Here is a 22,747-nt window from a genome sequence, read left to right as displayed (position 1 = left end):
CCCGCCTCGTTGGCGAGCTTTTAAATACACTTCCAATGTAAAGGAACCAAGAAAAACCGGCCGAGCTGTCACATCCCGGCGAACACAGTGACAGAAAGTGTGTGTGTGACAGAGAGAGAGTGGGAACCTTACTATGGAAACACCTGCTGTTGCGCACCAAGCGCTTTGGTAAAATACACACACTCGTCCAAGCACGGTGGCACGCGTGCGCACACACCAACACGCCGAACGGACACACACACACACACACACACGCGAGGAGAAGCTGAAGGCGCTGTCGGAGAGTGAACCTGCGGGTTCATGTCACTCTGATTTCTCCAAAGGAAGAGGAATACCGAGCAAGACGTCCGGCAGAGAGGGGGGAATATCCGCGACGGCGATGGCTCTAGCGACCGTGTGGAACTACTGCGTCCCGCTCACCATCATCACTGTCGCCTGCCTGGTGCGCACCGGTAAGGCTCTGCTGAATGTGTGGTGTGAACGGGAAGAGTGTTGAGAGGTTGTCGGTGTGTTATTTTTGTCTGTGCAAGTTGTCCGAAGTCCTCCAAGAAGACGCAGAATGACGCGTAAAAATGGACCGAGGCGGTTTGGAGAGGCAGAGGAGGAAGCAGGCGCGCGCCGCGGGACAAAAAAAAACAACAAAACACGTGCATATATTTCAGTTTACAAAACCGTCCTGAATGCGGACCAGCACCATTAGTATTCACCAGTAGAGTCAGAGCCCCTTGCGCAAGCCTACATCCCTTTAGCGACTTGGGTATGAGTCACTGTGTGGATCACTTCTCTAATGATCAGCCTGAAAGACACTAAGAAAAAACCCCACTGGAATAAAAACAAAAGTGAAAGGCTCAGGCTCGCTTTCACTTTTCTCCCACGCAGCAATATTCCATGGAATCTGCTCGTGCTCTCTTGACCCTTGTGCGCCATAGATTGTTTTATTATTGTCTCCCGCACAAACCGTGGTATTGTGTGTGTGTGTGTGTGTGTGTGTGAGTGGACATCCACGCATGCACATAAACAATCTGACAGAGAGCACATTACAAATGCCCGCAGTGGAGCACACGCGCAGGGGCTCAGCCAGTGGTGTGTGTCACTGCTTTCATATTCTACAGTGGTGCGAGCGACTGAAAGGACCTCTGAGACCTCACCTTATCAGATACAATAACACCAGGCAATCTAATACAGCGCCCTCATAACAGCACCTGCAGTGCCTTTGTTGCTCTGCTGATCTCTCCCCCCCCCCCCACTGGAGCATCTCAGCTTGGGACAGCTCTGCATCCCTCTGTCACACTGGTTTCCTGCATATTCCTGGTGTAAGGGCATCATTCTGCAAAAACAATTGGGATTTGGTTCAGGCTCAATCATAACTCTGAACGACCTTTATAGCCTCAGTGCAGTATGTGCTGTGTGTGGATTGCAATGCAGACTCATAACAAAGCTTATCAAATTCCAGCCAAAGCTCCAGTGGTTCGGACTGAGAATGGTAACGAGGAGGTGCACACAGCTCCAGCGGTTGCACTGTTGTTGTGCTCCGTCGGGGGCTTTTGTTTACCTTGTCCCGAGGCAGTGAAAGGGTTAAGTGCGAGGTCGGACACTGTCACACAGGAGGCCCCTGCCGTGCTGTTTTGATGTCTCTTGCAGCTCATACACAAGGAAGGCTACTTTGCTCCTATATCCATTCTCCTGGCTGCACTGATTCCAACCTCACCGTGGCCTGTGTATTGATTTATCCTCGTGTGTGTGTGTGTGTGTGTGTGTGTGTGTGTGTGTGTGTGTGTGTGTGTGTGTGTGTGTGTGTGTGTGTGTGTGTGTGTGTGTGTGTGTGTGTGTGTGTGTGTGTGTGTGTTCCAGGAATGGTGTATCTTTCATTTATATGCACGGCTGTGTGGGCGTTTTTTTATGTTAGTTTAACTGAACTACTGTGTTAAGGTGTTTTCGTGTGTGCCTCGCTTCCCCTTTACGAAGCTTGTGCGTTGTATGTAAATGAGCTTGATGCCTGTGTTCATCGCCTTGTGTGCTGCTCACAGTGCCGGGTTTTGCTTGAGCTGCAGGCAACCTCTGCTGGGGGCTGCTCACTGATCACTGCCATTAATCTAGCCACTGACAGGGGCCTGGAGAGACAGGCGGCCAGGGGGTGGAGGGGTGGTGCAGCCCCAGAGTGGATGGAGGAAAGGAGGAATGAGTGTTAAGATGGTTTGTTTCTAAACACGTAGCAGATGTATATGTGTTTTAAAAAATTATAACAAATCACAATGTCTTCATTTTCCTCCGAATAGAAAAACGTCAAAATCAATTAAGATGAAAGACGAAGACAGAGAAATAGTGGGAGGATATGGGGGATGGTGGTTGTTATTATTCGAGGATAGAGATGGACAGATTGATTGGGCGGATTGACGGATGAGTGGACAGATAGATTGAGAGGGTGCTCTGATGATGGCGGGGCTGCGAGACGTGGATCTCCTTTGTCAAACGAAAGAGAGACAGTAGAGATGGAGAGAACAAGAACGACGGAAAAGAGCAAGGAAGGGAAGAAGAGTGGGAGAAGAAAAGCAGAGAGACTTCACAGTGTGTCTGACGGGCAGGCCTGAGGGACCCACACACACACACACACACACACACACACAATTACTCACACACACAATGTGTTTGTGCGCTGAGTGCATGGCTTTGTGGGGGTGGCTGATCCTCAGCAGCTGTGGGCCAAACTCCACGTACAGTAACAAATGTTGTTAACTCCATCTCTGCTGACCAACCTTAATGACTACCACGCCCCCCTCCATCACTTATGTTCCTCCACCTCCTCCCCAGCCTTCTCATGCCTCCATTACCACCTGCCTTATCGCCGTGTGCATTAAATCACCTCCATTTGTTTATTTGAATGTGTGCGATGAGAGTCATCCGTTTGAGCTTGTTCCCCATCCGGCTGTTTGGACCTTGGCTGGCGCTCTGGCGGTTGAAAAATGGCAGCAGTTGGACGTAGTTGTGGGAGGAGATTTGAATAGCAATTATAGCTGGTATATGTGTGCAGGCACACACAGCCACACACACACACACACACACACACACACACACACACACACACACACACACACACACACACACACACACACACACACACACACAGAGGCCATGCATAAATCAATGTCGCTGTGAGTCACAGAAGGGAGGCCTGGCGTGTAAACACAAACATCCAGGAAAATGCTGTATACACAAGAACTATGTATGGATGCACATGAGCACGCTTAGGCTACATAGGTGCACAAACACATACGCTTTGCCTGTGGACAGCTTACGTAGTATATCAGAGTTTCTCTGGAAAAAAAGGAATAGGACTGTGCATGCAAGAGTTTTTCTGACTCCAATTGCAGTTTTTGATGCTTGTCAGGTGCAGTTTGCATCACGCCACAGCAAAGATTGCCTTTTTCACTTTCTTCCCCATTGCACTGGCCTTGCTCTTTCAATGTCTTTGTTCTCTAATGCGAAGAAAAAGTCTTCACCGTAAGCCAAGGTTTATGGGTTACCCCAAAATAAAATAAACGTGTTGACAATTTAATTAAAAAGAGCGAGACCTTCCTTCCTTGCTCTCTGGCCTGACATCTCCTGGTTCATGGTGTAAATCGTGAGCCCAGCACACAATCAGCATTCAGTGCTACATTATTTTATTTTAAGTCTTTTGCAGGTCTAAATAATTGGACAACTTGAACTTGGCAGACAGTTCTGGCGTGCCCATCATGCTGCCTGCTGCTGTGGTGCGAAGCCCTGTTTGATCAACTGATGCAGTCATAAAGGGTCCTGACAGGGTGGCCCACTATCTCAGCTGAGCAACTGCCTCGGCATAAGCTCCATAAACAAATTGGACTGTGTCGCTTCTTGGGCAAGTCACGACTGAAAGAGTTACGGAGCTTAGAGTGGGCTGGTTTTATTCTCCCCTGAGCTTTTATTGGTCCATTACTCAGAAGCAGGAGAAGTTCCTCGGCTCAGGTACAGGTGATGTATTTTACCGTAATTATCTCCTCATCTGCCCAGAGTCTTGAATGCAATCCATAACTCCTTGTTTTGAATTGCTGTTGTTTCATACAGTGATTACATCTCAATAACCCCCTCCAGCGTTATAGACCAGGTCCATAGAGGATTTCATTTTTAACACTGACTTGAATGGAAATAGAGCGAAAGAGGAAAAGTTTCCACTGAAAGGATACATCATTAAACCATCACATATCCCTTGTCAGTTCCTGTTTACTGCACGGTGTTTTGGTCTGTGTTGTCCTCGTGGAGAGGTTCATTTAGAAACAGAATACACGAGACACAATGCTTGAAAGGCTCACACAAAGAAGCCAATCGGTAATTGAAGCCTTATATCTCGTTTGACCATTTGTTTAATTGTCCATTAGTGAAACTTTCTGTCAGTCTAATCAGGCCAGTGCTAATGTAGAAACACTCTTTATGACTGCCACCTCATCTCCCTCCCATTACTATTCCCCAGACAGAGCCACTTGCGATTATCATAATGGTGATCTATGTCGTCCTTACGTGTCTCTCTCTCTGAGAACAACTGGCGTTTCACCAACTTTGCTGCTGAAGTTTTTTTTTTTTTATGCTGAGCAGGATGCCAAGGACATCTCCTCCATTTGCTGGCATACGAAGCCTGCCAATCAATCAAGCGTTCTCTAACTGCATCTGATCCGATTGGCTTGGTACAGAAGCAAAAGGCCCCCCCTTGGGTGCAGCTTCCCATACTGCGACCTGATGTCCCCTGAGCCAGCAGCTTTTCTCCAGCCACTGACCCCGCTCACATTTGTCTTTGCCAGTGGAGTGTGAAATCACAAAACGGCGATTCCCGCTGCATCACTTCTCGGCAATACACACAAAGGTGGTTGCTGTGTATTGTTTTTACTGGGGTACAAGGTGTACTTGTGTTTAAAGCCAGTCAATGTTGAGTTTTGGTCAGGGAACATTGGCGCAGAGGAAAAGATGGCATCCTGAGTCTGAAAAAGCATTTAAATACTGGTGCCATGGGGTGAGCATTCCTCACTACTGGTGACACAGTTTCCATGACAAAAGAGTAAATGTTTATACCGCCTGCTCATCCCTGGGCTTGTTTAACACCCTCGCTTGCTGCTGTGATACCTGTCTCCACAACTCCTGCAGGGCGTAATGCTAACATGGCCAGACAGCGACCTCCAGTAACGCTGGCAACCAAGGTGATTATCCCCATTCAGGCACTGCGACGGAGCCCTCACTAGCCATGATTGGACGAGAGAGGCTGATTGAACTGAAAAGGGCAAGTGCCTAAAATTGAAAAGCTTGAATGTTCAGATTCCGCCAGCTTGGATGCTAACTCACATCTCATTTGGAAGATGATGATGTTGATGTAGAGACAAGAGGAAGGGAGGGCAGCTGTTAATAAGGTGCTCGTCCAGGGGTGAGGAGGATTAGCTGGACTTAAACCCAGGTGGAACTGTCAAGCCTGGGCTCGGAGGTTGCCAACAAGATTTCCCCTTACCCTTGGGAGGTCTGTGGGTCCAGTGGGGGCCAGCTGATGAAGAGTGACCAGGCTTAGCGGGGGCACCGAGGGACTGATGAGGTCAGAGAGGGAGAGTGAAAGAGAGAGGGGTAAAGATGGCTGGCTGCACAGTGTATAAAGGAGTGAAGGAAGAGAGCGAGGAGGGGAGGAAAAGTGCCAGGGGCATGCGTCACAGACCAGTGGAGCAGGGAAGAGCGGAGCAGAGGAGAAAGTCAGGCAGAGAGAACTCAAACAAACGAGTGAATGATTGCAGGATTTCAACTCTAAAATGGGGGGTTGTACATGTTTAAAAAAAAAAAGAGGAGAGAGCGGGAGAGACGGCAACCCCTGCTGCACCTAGTGCCAGATTTAGAGCGCCCAAAAAATTGAGGAAGGGTGATATTAAGAAGGAGGGACCAAAGCAGAGCAGTACAGGGTGCTGCTGTAAGAAATGGATGGGGGTGAGGGGAGACTGGGAGATGGATGGCGATACATAGAGATAAAGAGGGAGAGAGGCCAAGCGCTGTGTAGGTGACCACTCCAGAGAGACGAGGCGCCATGATCGATGAGGTCACAGTATGCACACACGCTGACACACACTCGCAGACGCGAGCAGGTATTGAAATTGTTTTTCCAGCGAGCCCATGGCGAGTCCTCCCACTCTCAGCGATGCTACATGGCGCTTCGGTCCAGAGACTTGTACAGAATTCCTTCTTTGTATCATCGCCATTGATAGATTCGCTTTGATGAGATTGTTGGATGCAAAAAAATTACCAGGCAAAGCAGTGCCCTTATCTACTGGGAAATCAGATGGAAATTATGAGAAGGCGGCCACAACAATGCTGGAGAGGTCTCAGGTGAGTTTTCTATCTTAGACAACTCTCAAAATGTCTCGAGTGGTGAATTCATTTCGGCTAAGACCATGTCTGGCATGAATAAAGCAGTTGTCAGTCAAAGTGGTTACAGAGACCTAAATAATGACATGTTTTCAAAAATGCAATCATCGCCGCCATCAGATTGGCGAATGTGGAGACATTTAGTCGGTAACAAATTATCAGGTCTTTGTTTGATCACACATATTTGCAAATGTTAGACAAAGCCACATGTTCAGGGATACTGTATGCACTGGAAGAACAGAATGCTATCTCTCAACGAGAAACAAGTGAAAACAGCAGCTGCCAATAGATCAAACTCCAGCTCCATTCTGGACAGATGCCAAGTGATTGTTGACATAGCGACTGAGGAAAAACTCAAGTGCAGCTTCTTCTATACTGATGCACTCCTCCACTTCCGGCAGCTTGTCTTTATCTTTCTTTTCCCCTCTTTATCTTTTGCGGTCCTGAGACAAGGGCCTCAACATCAGGAGTAGTAAGCTTTCATCCACTTCATTAGCAAACCGTAAACAACCATTAATTAGAGGCAATTAATTAGCAGCACATGAAAACAATCCTTGAAAAGTTGGCTGCTCTCAAAGACGACCAAACACTTGTAGGCAGGAATGACTTAGAGAGGGATAGACAAAGCAAGAAGAAAGAAAAGGGAAAAATTGAGGGGAAAAGGCCTACGGTCATGCTCAATGTTCTGGGACGAGATTTACCGCAATGATTTGCTGGGTTCTTTTGAGATTCATAAGGTCATCAATTCATGCTCTGCTTTCAGCAGGGCAAAACAAAAGTGGGGCTATGCAGCCGTCTGCACTGAAGTAAAGAGGAAAGAAGGCAGGCCAAATTGGATTGGTGCTGTGATTGTTTCTGCAGAGATTGTTACAGTTGGCAAGGCCACTTAAAAAGTGGCCATGCACCAACGACCTTGAAGGAAAGCTGTGGTTGATTCTCTCCCAGGATTCATTTTCCCCTGAGCGGCTGGAGGGGCATTTAAGTGCATGACTGCTGATTCACCTTATGGCCGTTAGGAAGTACAACCCCCCTCCCCTCATTTCCAATAAAGTGCACCGGCAGATTGAAGTGGCCCTTTAACTCATGTTCACAGACATGTTCCTATGTCTGTGTCCATCTGTTGGGTGAATAATGTTATCGTGGACCACAGAAGGACTCTCTCTTTCCTTCCTGGCTGTTGCAGAAGAGTGAAGTGGAACAGCAGTGGAGTCTGTGATACCGAATGAGTTTCACACAGGCCCTGGGCACTGCGCACAGTTGCGGAGAAATGGTGGTTCCTAGCAACCGCCACCTGCTGGGCCACACTAGTGAATTGAACTGCAGAGCAGCTTGCAGAGGCCAGTGGGGTTCAGTGGTAGGTACCAAAGTAATTTTTAGCTTTTGTGGACCATGTTGCCCTGGACGACAAGTGGTTTTTTGTGTCTGCAGTATAGATCCTACATTCTGGAGAGCAACGCAGTACAAACAGCATGGCACTGCCTCCACTTGACTGCATATACAGTAACATACTTTATTGCGAGAGAAACTAATAAAGGAAAGCTGTGGGGGAATGTGCTTTCATTCTTGATTATTTTTCACTTCCCAAGGGCCAAGATGGCTGCCATCTGTCGTCCTCGTATCAGAGCAGTTCTCTGCTGTTTCAGTCATGTAGTTTCCAGTTGAACGACTGATCCATCTTGATTTGTTAAGGGATGAAGTACATCTTTTATTCAGTGTGAAAAATGAAAGCCAAACATGATGGGTACCTCTCAGCTGTTCTTACATAAGGTTAGTTTAAACTTAAACAGCATAAGATCTGGGGATATATCAAACCAAAACTTGGTGATGTTTGCTTTGAATGGGAGGAACCTGCCAAAAGTGCAGCAAAAAAAAAAAAAAGGCTCAAATTTGAGTGAATTAGGTTTGAGTCTGCGAAAGCAACCAGAAGATAAAAGTAACATCTCAAAATTAGAAGTGATGTAGGCTAAGATATGCATCTGGTTAATATGTCAATGGTTTGGATGACATTACCAAATACAGGACCAAGTATTTTTTATTTTATATATTTTAGATAATGTGACCCTGGATATTTGCAAGTTTCAGCTACTAAGATAAAATGGAATTCTAAGATTTGATTACTATAGACAAACCTATGTCAACAAAAAACTTTTCCGACGGCAAACTTCTTCCTCCTATAAAACACAATTTGTTCAACTGAACTGTGCTAAATCTTTTTTACATCAATCTTCCGAATGCGATAGGGGGGGTCATATTTAGTTTTGTGACACCACTAGTTGTATATGCAGTCATAGCTGATGCTTATTTACCATGGAAATGGATTTGAGTTGTACTGTGGGGACAGCGATTTATGAGCTTATGGGGTAAATTAAAAACAAACATAAACCATTGGTAATTATAAAGCAGGTTGATCCCAAATGATGACTAAATCACTGGGCGCGTAACAGAAATGTGCACAAACATGCGCAGAGCAGGCACATTGGCTTGTGCGCATGCACTCAAACACACATTTGCATATGCATCAACATTACAGTGCACTCCAGAGACTGTGGAGACCTTTTGGAGTTTCCAAACTTATTTGCTGCAGCGACTCGGTTGCTGATGCTCTGAGCTTTTTAAATGCCATGTTCTCTCTATGGCCTCCTTTTTCATGAGCTTCTCCAGCACATAGTAGACAAACAGACGAACACACCTGGTGATTTTGTTCCAAGCACACAAACATATTCAACGAATGCACGCAGACAGTGTTTTTAATCTGACTGTCCATGCAGCACCCTCTCTTCCTGCCTTTTTTATTCTCAAATCAGACGTGCTTTTGTAAACTCTTGATTGCTGTACTGGTTCTCCTCACATTGCCTTTTTTTTTTATTCCTTGTTCTTTTTACGCCCCCATCTGTCTTTCTTTCACTCAATGGTTTCTCACTTCAAATTCTCCCGCAGTGTTAAGCTGGTTCAAGGGTCTCAGCAGTGATGTAGTGTCTTTTTGTTTGTACTCTCCATGATCCAGAGGGGTAGTGCTGTTCGTTTGAGTACCACAGTGCAGCTATAGCACGAGTGCGTTGGGGTCATTTTCAAGGATATGTAATAATATAGACAGAAAGGTTTACATACATTAGTCAACTATATTGATCAAATGTTGCACTGACCATCTGTTTAGTATAATGTTAATATAATACACAGCAGGCAGCTAAACCTCTAGCTAAGGAGTATTATTGTGGCATGTTTTAATTAGCGTGGCATTAAGCAGGATCGGTGAATGAACACAAGCTGCCAGTGTTTTAAATCATTCCATTTACGTTCGCTGAGCAAATGAAGCTGCGCTCCAAACATCAATTCTGAGGAAATGTTGCAGTGCAGGCAGAGGTCAAGCTCATCTAATAGGCTATGATATAAAAGTGCAGCTAAGGAAGCTGTTATTTTCCAGCATGTCTGTCTGTTTTTAATAGGCTGGCTTTGTAATGTTTCTCTGCAAAATGCAAACAAAGAAATAAACCAGTAGAAGAAGAGAATGAAAGGATGTTTTGCTTTCTTTTCATCCTAACTAATACCGGTTGAATAAGAAATAAATTAATTCACTGTGGCCTCCAAAGCTGCAGGCAGCTATAGGCAACTTTTAATTCGATCAATAGAGCTTAAATGTCAACATGACAACTTTGACCCGTAGCACTTGTTTCTGTGGGTTTCCTGCAGGATTCTGTGATGTTTGGATCTTCAAGCAATTAGAAAATATAGATAGATTTAAACCCGATATTGCAAAATATTCTATATTACCTCAAGCGAAGAAAAATAGTGACAGAGGCTGATTGTGGCACTTTTATTCCCCCCTGTTGGTACTTAAATATCAATGTCCATGCTCGTGCACATCTTCCACTTGTGTGTTCCAGGTGCAGGCGTCCACATCTTCTCCAGCTGTTAGCGGTTTTGTTTACAATAAGCAGTATAATCACAAATAGCTGACAAAAGTCATAGTCTGGTGCAGAGACTTTTCATTGCCAGGATCGCCTGCTGGTGGATCCTTTGGCAAACTCTCCTTGCTCCCCGCTGTCTGCTGTCTCCTCTTCCCATCTACGTCCCTCACACAGTAGCCACGGGCTATACGGATGGAGCAGGTATGGAGAGGTAGACGGCGAAGGGAGGGCGAGGAGGAGAAAAGATTTACAGGACCCAGGTGGCCGGCTTGAGCGCCTGTGCCTCTGCTTTCCTCCTCTCATTTGCATAGACAAAATGGTTTTCTCCCACTGTCTGACTCTTTACTTCCCTCCCTCTCTCCCTCCATTTGCACAAGTCACATCATTTCTTTTCCAATATTATATTTTATTTCCTGCCAGCTGCTCTGGCTTTTTCTTTGAATATGTTAAACTTCCTCTTCCGTCCTTTTTCTTTTAACTTTGTTTTCTTTTTTATAGTCAATAGATTTTTATTTATTTATTTTTTACTGTACCTCCAGATTTACGTTCTCTCCCGCTCTGAGCTTGCTGAACTATGCATTTTACTTATATGCCGCACTGCAATATTCTGAAGGTGGAGGCGGATTTTCACCATATGTGCAGTTCAGAGATTGTACCGTCCCCCCAACCTTCTTCATTCATCTCCCATTCACCCTCTCCCACTCCCATGGCTGTTTTAGCTAAACCTACATCCTCTCTCCCCCTTTCCGCTGTCCTCCTCTCTCCTCCCTGACTCCTTTCATGTCTCCTTAAGCCTGTGCATAACTTAGTTCCTTGTTATTTACAGCAAAGGAGAGTTTTGCTCCTTCCTATTGAACTCCCTTGTCTACTTCCTACCCATCTTTTTTCATCAGACACACACACACACACACACACTTCCTCACTCCTCTCTCTTCTCCTCTATTTCCATCTTTCTTCCTTAACCCTTGTGACACCTCACTTATTCATTATATATCATGTCTCACCTCTTTTTCCCGGCCTATTCGTGGCACATTAGGCCATTTTACAGTTGTGTGTGTCTGTGCCCTTGCGTTTGTGTTTTTGAAAGAGCCTCAGTAGTATTCTGCTCACACATGCAGGCACATACACATGCATCATTGTCCTTGTGTTTTTGTCATGCCAAACACACTCCTGACTGGCTGAGCACGACACATGATAAATTTTACATATCCAGGCGTGTGCTTGTGAGATACATTTTTATATAGTTGGCGACTTTTTTCAAATTCAACACACACACACGTAAACACATCTTCTGTTTAGAGATATGCCAAGTTGTCGTGCGTAAAATTTCACAGGGCTACTTTTTATAGCAGCCCACATGCACACAGATGTCTGTCTGTCAGATAGCTGCACACGGAGACGCACACAGACACACACACACACCAAAACAGCCATCAGGTTCCCTTAAAATTGATAAAATTGAGTTATGTTGCCTGTCAGTCTACTCCCATCTCCCACACGTGCACACATCCCAGACAAGTTTCTTCTTCACACACACACGCCCATCTGACTGTGCATATTTGGCATGGGGAAGGGACTCAATTACCGCGAAGGTGAAAGAAGCAATAAACACAGCACAGATACAGTGGCGCTCACTCAGCAGCCCTGCAGTCAATCACGGAGCCAGGCAGGTAGCCACCGCCACTTTGCCCATCCGGTTGAGAAGTGGCGGGGATGGTGGTGGAGGTGTGAAACGCTGCCCTTCCAAAAATGATCTGCGGACCTACATGGACCCTGAGAGGACAGAGGTGAGATGAGGGAGGGAAGGGGAGAGTGGGTGATAACAGCCCACCATCATTTCAGCCTTAGGCATACGCACAGAGTTACAGTGCATGTATTGAGTGCACACACACACACACACACACACACACACACACACACACACACACACACACACACACACACACACACACACACACACACACACACCCTTGATCGTCGCTGTAACACCTCTACATGATTAGGTCGCCCACTCACACTGACGGCCAACAGCACAATCACAAAAGAAAAAAAAGGACCTGATTTGTTTGCCCAGAATGCATCTGTTGTCCTTTTTCCCTTTGTTCGTGTGGGTTTATGTGTGAAGCTGATGCAACAAACACTTTGCCTGATATAACTGTTGTTTCGGCCGTATTCCGAGCACTAAGCACATGTGACCGCTCACCACTTTACAATCAGCCATTGAATAAGAGAAGTCTACAAACAACTACGACCGTGACCCTGCTGTCGATTTCCCAACTGAAGGTTGACGCCGAGTTCAGATCTTAGAGAAGGATTCTGCAGTTGATCTAAACGTGGATGATGCTTTCTTCTTCAAACTAAAAGATGATTCTGTTTTATCACATATGTTTGTGGTCTTGCCCAGTTTTTCTACATTTTGCTGAGATATGATAACACATAAGTCAAATAGGGTAAATGCAAGAGTCGGATGTAAATCAAATCTCCAGTTTTCCAAACTGAATTGGAAGACAGACTAAAATTACTATCAAGTTTTTTTTATATAAACATCCATCACAGTTTACAGAGTGCAGCAATTTAGAATTTACCAACTACCGCAGTTGTTCCCTTGCTTTAGGTTTTACCTGAGGCTGGGTCGTAGGTGCCAAAATTGCAGCCAGATAAAAATGTTCTCATCAGTCGACGATAAACATCACGACAAATATCACATTATTCTTTCTTTTAAGTTGGAAGACAGATTTTTGCTCCTGAGTGAATGTTGTGGTTTTAAACTCGTCTTTATGAGCAGCCAATAACAAACACTTGATAAACAGCAAAGCATTTTTCAAATCTGAGGTCGATCAATTATGTGATAAACCTCCTCACTGTGTTTGCACAATGCAAAATAATTATATTGATATTCATTGGCCCTTTTGTTATGTTGCTATTGACGAAAACTTTATTGCGATAATTATTTGTATTGTTTTATTGCCCAGCCCCAGCTGGTTGTAAATCAAATCTCTAAGTTTGCCAAACTAAGTTGGAGGAGACTGAAATTTATTACCAAGTGTAAACAACCATCACAGTTTCCAGAAGGACTTCCTCCAGCAATTTTGAACCTTCTCTACTTACCAGAGTATTTCTGTTTTACCTCTAAAAATGATCTGACTAGAGTGTTGACATGTTTACAACACGTCCGACCGTATGTCGGCTCATATATCCAACAAAATTACGGCTGAAAATATGAAAATGAATTCAGAGTTGTAATAAACCGAAAGTATCTTTTTAAGGGCTCGTACCTGGTTGCAGGAATCACTGGGGTGGAACACGGCTGCGTTAGTGGGTTTGATATTCGGTAGCCTTGGGCATGTTCCCAAACTGACAGTTAGTAGGTTACACTTGGCAGACAAGTCAATAAATAAATAAATAATTATACAAAAAATGATTTAGACAGCTGGCACAATCCTGCTTCACCTCCGCTCTAACACCAAGTCTGTCTGTGTGGCATATTTTAACCAAGTGTCAACAAGAGTTCATAACCTCTGTCAATAACAAATATGTTAATCCTACAGGCACAGAGATTTACCTGCAGGGTTTTGCAAGTAAAGCATTTAAACACATTCTGTAGTTGTAAGTGGATTTAATCCCCGTACACACACGCACATGCACATGCACACGCACACACGCACACACAGTTCATGTACATTCCCAGACACATGTTCAAGCCAACAGATGAAGTCTTGTGCATATACCGTATATTGTCGATGCAAAGCACACAGACAGTAGAACGAGTCCTTGAGCTCACACACGTCACACAGTGACAGTTTAGTAGTTGCATTAGCAGCGTTGCATGAAGCAGGACTTGATAACTACAGAGGTAGAGAGGAGGGGGGGGCGACAGCCTGCTGAGAATCGAATAGTTCCAGCAGCTCCCTCACTCACCTCAGCTACTTTTCGATCCTATCTGTCTCCCTCCATCTTTTATTCATTTCTGCTCCCCTCAGCACATCCGTATTTCTTTCTGCCTCCTCCTCCGTCTCCCTCGCTCTCCACCTTGTCTGCCTCTGAATTTACCACCGAGGCTCGCCTTTTGGCAGTTCCCCCTCCGTTTCTCACCACCCAGCTCTTCGCTCGCTCTTGTGTCTTTTTCCTCTCGTTCCTCTTGGCCTCCATTTCTCTCTGTCATAGTCTCTTTTCGTTCCATCTCGGTATCAAATCCCTCTCTTTTGTGCTGGGCCCAAACCTCTGCCTCTCGCTCTGCACCTTCTCTCAGAAGTTTAAAGTTGGCAGAGAGCTACGTGGAGGCAAAGCCTGGAGCAGGAGGGAGTAAAGAAAAGTGACGGGGGTGTAATAAGGTCAGGCGTAGAGTCAGAGAGAGACCTGCGCAGTAAAGAACATTGCAAACACGCATCCGCCAGCTTTAGATTAATCTTATTAATTGCTTGTGCGAAACACGGGGTTGTGACACTCTTGTTATTAATAAAAAGAGTTACAGAATGCTGGGGCTGGAATCAATGAGCTGGTTTAAAGGGAAATTAAACAAGGAGAGAAGGGGACGTGGCATAGGGACAAGTTAACTGCAGCTCGGGCATCGTTATTAGATGCCGCTGCTCTTTAATGAGGGTTATTTAACAGGCCAGAAACCAGCGTGCACACTGAACGCTGGTTTGAAAATGCATCAACAAACCAACGTCGGACAAATCACCTTTCAACGCTGAACTGAAACAGTGAGAGTGAAACAAGGAGAGAAATATGAAGGTGCCTGAAAAGAGCAAATAAGTTAGTCACAACCCTCAGGCCTGCTGACCCTTAAATCCCCCACACTCCCTCTTGCTTGTGTTTGTCGTTTGTTCCACTACTGTCGACATTTACCTCTCTCCGCTCTGGGTCTGTCTTTATCGCTCGCCTTTCCCCGCAGCGCCCTTCTTTTATGGGAAACGTATTCATTACGGGACAATAAAGGGCTGATTGGAAGGACAGGACCATCTTTGAGAGCGCCGTGTTTTTAAAAGCGAGCCAAGAGGCAGCGAGGGTATGTGATGACATTACACACCTGATGTCTTCACTCAAGTGGTTACACTGATTTTCTCCCCGCTGCCGCTCGCTCCTCAACTTCGAATCAGAGCTCAGCGAGAGAACATTGTTTTTTACGCCATTAAAGCTGAAGAGAGTTCAAGGAAATCCGGTGTGGTTTACCGCTCCGCCCGGCCTGCAGAGCTATTCATAGACTAGTGTGACTGCAGCATGGTTCTCACAGCCACTCGGGCAGAGCCGTATTTACATCTAACAATTGTGTGGATCCGCGTGACACTCGTTCAATTATGTGATGTGTCTCCCCTGTGTAAACAGCATCGTGGTGTAATGTGATTCTCTGTAATAAAGACATCTCGAGGGAGGGAGACAGAGATGGATAGAGCAGAGCAGCCACACACTTGTCTGCATGGCTTGAGTTCTGCCTGCGTTATCGCTCCCAAATTCTCTCTTCTTCTTTCTTTTCTTTTTCACTTTCACTTTCACATAAAACAACGAGAAAGTCAAAGATTTCAAATATAGAACTACAGTATTTGCGAAGTAATGCTCATGGAGTGAAGTCTTTACTTAACAGTTGCACACGTAGAATATTGTGTTTATATCATAGACTGTATGAAAAGATGGACGACATGAGAAAAGTTCACTGCTGTGCAGACTCTAAATGTGCAAGATTCGTATCTGGGATATTTAAGCTCCATTTCTAAATAGTGAGAGGAAGTGGAGACGTGTCGGCCATCTTTAAGTCTATCTTTAATTTAGTTTTGTCTCTAAGTCTATGGTTTATATTAAGGGGGATTAAATCTATTATGTGTTTGACTGGTAAAATGGCCAGAACCAAATATCTGCAGTCATTGTAAATCTATTGGTGATGTGTCTGTCGATGCATGAAAAGATATTTAAGGTAAACGGTCACCAAAACAAGTTTGATGGATCATTCTATTCTTATATTTATATGACAAACTAATTATAAAATGTATTGTCATTGGATAAAAACATAAATATTGATACTGGACTAAAATAATAATCAGTCGGCCGTACAAACGATTACAGCCAAGTAGAATAGAACTTGCATAAACGTACAAAGGAAAACCACATTACATTCCTAAATTAAGATAAATATGTAAATATAAGGCTGTGCAAATGGGACAAAAACACATTTGCACTGGAATAAACATATTTATTTAGCTTTATTTATTTATTTAATTCAATTTTTTAAAAGATGCCAAATGTTGACATCATCTTTGGCTTCCAACAGCCGCCATCAAAGATTTATAAAACTCTATATAACCAGGAGACAGTTTTATTACTTTCTGGCTCAGACAAATCTGTGGCATTTGATTGGAAAAGAGTTCACTGACTGAAACAATACAAAATCTACACTGGACTTTACTACACCCCCCACAGAATATAGATCTTATACAAACCACTGCAGCAGTTAAACAGAATAACATCATTAGAATAAAGTGATGGAAAATGGTTCTATAATGTGCGTGAGCTTCAGTTTAATGAAAATAAACTATTCTTAGTGTCTGTGCTTTCCAACAAAAGATTCCTAACCACCAACACAGAGATCTGCTGCTAAGTACAAATGCCTGTCATGAAGAATAGTTGCCTCAAGCTTAATAGCAGAATTTGTCGAGTACACCTGAGAGCAGTTCCCCCATCAGTTCCTTAAATGTCAGCTCAAGCTGCTCATTTACAAATTTGCAGTCTTTTAAGCAGAGAGAGCGGAATGTGCTCTGGTTGGGCGATGGGCTCAAAATGTTATCCCCGATAATTATAAGTTTAAAGTCTGAGTTTAGCTTCCGAGTAAATGGAATAGAAATCAGACATTTAATTATAGTTTTAGAAAATAACAAAAACACAAATTATTTCACAAACCCGAGGTTGAATATTGAAAACAATTATAAACATCCTCACTGTGCCCGCACGATGCAAAACATTATATTGTTATACTTTTATATACCTTTGTAATATTGCTATAGAAGAAAATTATATCACAATAAATGTGGTGCAGTCCTGGAGCTCCAGGGACCAAATTATTAAAAACTCAAGGTCTGTGATTCACAAAAGCACAAACAAGGTAATCTGAACTCCCGGCCACATTTAATACTCATAACTTAATTTGTATAGTGAGGTTAGAAAGTGCATCACAAAATCCCTGGCAAAAAATGAATTAACTAAAATGAAAGATATTTAATTCAGTTCAATTTTGAAGCGCCAAATCATAACATATTATGGTCGAGACCTTAGTATAATTAAAATAACCCCTGGTCAGTGGGAAATTTTGCAAAAAGGTAAACACATGATGCCGGTTTGCACAATTATCAATATAACGGATGTCAACAAATCACATTTTCACCTTATTTTGGCATAACCCACTTGTTTTCTCCTTAATGTGGCGCAGGCAACATCTTTTTAGACACATTTTTTAAAATGACACTCATCCATTCTGCAGTAATCTGTTGTAAGAACCTATTCACGACACGTGTTGCTCACGGCCCTAATGTCATACATGTTATTCCCATGTTTCAGCATAATGTGTACGAATGTTAAACCATCTACTCGCTAAAGAATAAAATGATCATCAGACGTTAAAGCACTCATCTATTGACATTATGTGGAACTCTGTTGAGAATGAATAAATAAATCAGTCAGACTTTATTTGGACAGCGCTGTTCATATTACCACAATGTTTAAGTGCTTTATATAATAAAAATACTCACCATTCTATGAACAAAGCAATAAATGGCTTTGTTATAAAGAAAAGACTCAATAAATACAGGGACTGAGGAACGAAGGGAACGCCGTCATGAATCTCATGAAATTGCAATGAGGACTGGAGGTTGTATTAAAAAAAAATAAAAAAAACGAGTAGCAATTTAAAAATGGTAAAAATGAAGAGTGGGGAATGAATAAAAGTAAAATATTAAACACTGAAGTGAATAAAACCAGAAATAAAATAGAATCTATTAATCTAGAAAAAAAAGATAGAATATACTAAGTAGTAAAAAGGAACAAAATGTGTTAATAAATAAATAGACAAATAAGTTTACTTTAAAAAAATATCAACATTCTCTGCCGCCCTCAGGAAAGCTGTTCCACAGACGTGGACCGTAGTAATTAAAGGATTTCTCACTGTGGGATTTTCCTCTATAATTAAAAAGGCCATTACCAGAAGACCTAAGGTTTGTAGGGTAAAAGCAAGTCTGATAAATGAGTAAGACCACGACCATTAAGAGCTTTATAAACCAATAACAGGATCTGAATATCAATTCCGAAACACACAGTGCAGAGGCTTTAAAATTAGTGTAATGTTTAATCTGTTTCTGGTCTTATTCAACACCCTGCTGAGATTTGAGGCACTTGTAAATCAGATATACTCTTCTTATAGGGAGATCAGAAACCAGAGCACTATACATAGTCCTGCAGGTATAGAAAAGCGTGCATGAGTGTCTGTGTTTCAGCTTAAGAGAGAAACAGGTGTAATCTGTCAATGTTCTCCAGATGATTATGTTTCTAATGTGAGGGTCAAAACAGACATCGGAGTCAAAGGCCCTGTTCAGACTTGGTATTACCATCCATCTCTGGGGATCGGGTCACGAGTGGACGCCTCTGAGTGCGTCAGTTCACACCTGACATTAGAATGCGTCACCACATGCGTCTCCTGTGACCACTTGTGATCAGCTCTCACTCCCCCTGCTCTGTATGCAAATAAACGTGTTTATGTTCACAAAAGACCGAATGATGTTGTTTGTAGCCAATCGGACTTTACAAATTGGTTTGTTGACAATGTGCATTGTGCCGGCGTTTGAGAGAGATATGGTTCAGTGTTAATCATTTGTTAGTGGCCACAAATAATTCAATGTAGAGGAAACACTAAGAAATATAAATAGTTTCAGTTCATTATGAAACAGTAGCGGGCCAGAGGACGTCAGCTGAGCCGGTGGAGCAGGTTGTCCACTAACCAGGAGGTCAGTGGTTTGATGCCCCGCTCCTCCATTCGGCACGCCCCAGTGTCCTTTGGCAAGAGGCCACAAATTACCCCTGACGGCTGTGCCTGCAGTTTGATGTGTGATAGCTGCACATGGATGCACTGCACGATGATAGCTAGTTTCCTCACTTGCTGATGGAGGTGCAATTCCACTGCTTGCAGTATCACAAAAACTCTCCCTCTCTAAGCATCGGTACCAAGACTTTGGTTTTGTTTTCACTAAGGTGAAAAAAAATTCCCTGTCATCCATTGATTTCTCTGAATATAATGACATTAATAGTCCCTGGGTCATCAGGAGACAAAGCAATGTAAAGCTGCGTGTCATCTGCATAGTTATGCATATTGATGCCCTGCCCCCTGATGATGTTGCCGTGGTAGCATGTAAAGGTTGAATGGCGTATTTCCTAAAATTGAACCCTGAGGAACACCACAGTTAACTCCATAGATTTTAGATCAGCATTCATTCATGCTTACAAAAAGTTATCTATCTGTAATGGGATATTTGAGCCGCACCACATAGCTCAATCAAACCATGTCGAAAAAGAATCAAGTAGTCTGCCATGTCAAAGCTGCGCTTAAGTCAGCTAGAACTAATACGGATGGGTTTTTTTTTCTTGGGCCTGAGAAATCGTTGAGACTGACAACAGGATGTGCTGCAAAGATTAAGACTCCAAATAAAATTTCACCCAAATTCCCTCTTTACTCTTATCTTTCTCTTTTCCAAATTTGCTGTTAGGCACTCAGCTCAAGAAGGTCTTACAAAGTGTGATGTGAAGCATGCAGGATAGTTAGTGCTGAAAGTAAAATTAATTGAGTGGATAGAAAATTAATCAGCGTTTATTTTGGAAATGAATTATAAAGGGCCTGTGAGTCAGTGTTAGACTTCTTAAATATTAAACTGTTGCAAAGAGGTGTTTCTTCTGAATGGCTCTCCGTGGTGCTGTAGTCAGTGAAGACCGGCTGCACAAATCAACCCGTTTGTAAAACGAGGTGTTGGGGTGAGTGTAAATTTCACCAATACACGAGAGCCAGAGCAAGAACACAGCCATAGGTGCATGTTTACACATTTATTGACATGCAGACTCACGTACACACACATCTCACCTTCCTTTTCTTGGTAAAGAAGAGACTCATCAGTATGTATCTCAGTCTGCAAAGATTTACCTTGCCCATTTAGAAACAACCCACTTTATTTGAAGTTAAAAATGCATCAGTTATCACCCAATCTGTTAATACGTGAGCATTATGCTCCACCTGGAATACACAGCACAAAGGGAGAAAGCGAGTACGGTTATCGCTCTGAATCAGATGAGATATTTTTGCCTGTGCATCTTCACTTTAGCTTTTTCATCTGAGTGTATTAATGTGTTTCAAGTGTGCGTGTGTGTGTGGGGGGGTATTATCTGCGTGTGCATCCTCAGACTTGTGTTTGTTGCCGTTTCTGTTTTGAAAGAATACAAAGAGCCCACGGTGGGAGTGAAAGCTCAGCCTCTAGTGCTCTAGGCCTCCGATGGAGAGATTAGCGGGGAGGGCTGTGAAATAAAGAGTGTTAATTAAAAGCAGAGAGTGGGGTGTGAGAAAATCAGGTAAGAGAGATAACATGGAGTCAGAGTGCTGAATAAAAAAATATTTTCCTGCCCCCACACACACACACACACACACACACACACACACACACACACACACACACACACACACACACACACACACACACACACAGACACAGAAAAAAAAACAATTTTTAACCAGAGAAGATAGGGGTTGTGGAATGAAATGAGCAAGTTGCTGATGTGGAAAGTGCGTAAGAAAGGCAGCATCTCTGAGTAGGAGGCAGTGGGAATAAAGGATTAATTGAATCAGATTTTAATCCTGTTGTTTGTGTCTGCTTGTTGTAAATGTGTTTTTACTGAAATTTAAAAGGTGGGCTGCTGCTGCATGGGTTCTCGATTCCCCAAATGCACAGTTTGGTTCAGATGCAAGTAAAGTCAAATACTTACAAATTTGACAGCGGGTCCTAACTTTAAGTAGTGTTATTTGTGATCTACATATGTTGTAGTGTTGATTGTGAAAATGAAGTGAACCTGTCTTTTTCAAATGGGCTGCTTGTTTGGTCTGTGGTGACGCTGGTTGCAGTTTTCGCTCTGAAACTGTGAAAGTGACCTGCAGTAGTTGAGTCGTGACGATGCTGCGCCACCACTGCTGCACGTGTAGCTGTTCACCTGTTCATTCAAAGTTCAGCAAAGCTCGACTCATTACGCAGAATCCCGAATTGGAGAACCAGTTGTCTGTGCAGTTGTCGTGAACGGGCTGTTGTTGTGATCAACGACGTCACTTACGCTGATGAGTCCCATCCGTTGCTACTACAGAGCTGCTGGTTTATTCAAGATTTATTAATATTGAACGTATCATGTGTCCAAATCGTACAAAATCTAACACTGCACTTCCTCGGTCCTGTAACAACACACATGCCAAGTGTGAAGGCGACAAGATGAACAGTTCTTATTATATGCAAGTTACATACAATAATTATCCGATAGATGAGAGCAGGTTGTAGTCGGGGTATCATGGTTCTGTCGTCCTGTGAGGCGAAAACAAGATTATATCATGGTTCAGTTTCGGTTTTGTTACATCCCTATTTCTTGTGCTTCTGCCAGGAGGTCAAATGTGGCAAAGCAAAAATTTAATGAGGTGAAAAGTATAAGGGCTTATATATATATGTGGAGATTTAAAAAGAGGAAAAGGAATATGTGCCTCACCCCCTTGGTTCCTGCTTGAAATACAGAGTGAATGAGAGTAGATAACATTTGAGCCAGGCTTCCTAAACGATGACAGTTTGTAACCGTAATGTAATTACAGAGGGGCAGAATGTTTACGTGTCTGAACGGGTGAAAGAGAGCTGGGGCAAAGGTGAGGAAAATTGGAAGGGAAGAACAGAAGCGGCGACAGGATGTCGGCTCGTAAAATAAAACTGTTTAACCTGAAAAGTTGGGAGTTATGGGGGTGGGTCGGGGGGTGAAGCTGCAGAAAGTTGCTGAGGTGGAAAGGGCAGCGAGGGAGAAAGCATGAAAAGAGAGAAGCAGGGAGCAGAGGGGATTAATCGAAGCGGATTTTAATCCCGGCGGCGATATTAGGGTGAGTAATATTTGGGGGGTGCTGGGGGGGGGACTCGGAGAGCGAGAGAGTGGAGGATGGGGGGGATTACATCTGTAAATCTTTTTAATGACCCCTCTCCTCTGCATTAGAGGGCAGCCAGGAGGCCAAACAAACAGTGTGTAATTAGAGCAGGGGAATGGGAAATAGAGATGGCCAAAGTGCCGGGGCAAGGGAAAGTCATTTGGTAAAGTAAAGGATTGGAACAGGAGACCTTTGGACAATAATGGTTATGGCTCTCATTATATGCTGCCGCTGTTAAGAAATGAGCCCCGACAAGCTCTGCGAAACT

General features: G+C 43.6%; 1 protein-coding gene across 1 annotated transcript in view; it reads left to right on the top strand.

The window, feature by feature from the left end:
- The first annotated feature begins 27 nt into the window (after positions 1–27).
- Positions 28–22,747, top strand: part of cadm4 (cell adhesion molecule 4) — a 146,216-nt gene continuing 123,496 nt past the window's right edge. The window contains exon 1 of the mRNA XM_035163216.1: positions 28–452. Coding sequence (XP_035019107.1) covers positions 380–452 — 73 coding nt within the window. The 5' untranslated portion in view covers positions 28–379. The remainder of the gene's footprint in view (positions 453–22,747) is intronic.

The sequence above is a fragment of the Hippoglossus stenolepis genome, chromosome 8, assembly GCF_022539355.2.
Source record: "Hippoglossus stenolepis isolate QCI-W04-F060 chromosome 8, HSTE1.2, whole genome shotgun sequence".
NCBI lineage: Eukaryota > Metazoa > Chordata > Actinopteri > Pleuronectiformes > Pleuronectidae > Hippoglossus > Hippoglossus stenolepis.
This window is presented reverse-complemented; position numbering and strand designations above follow the sequence as displayed.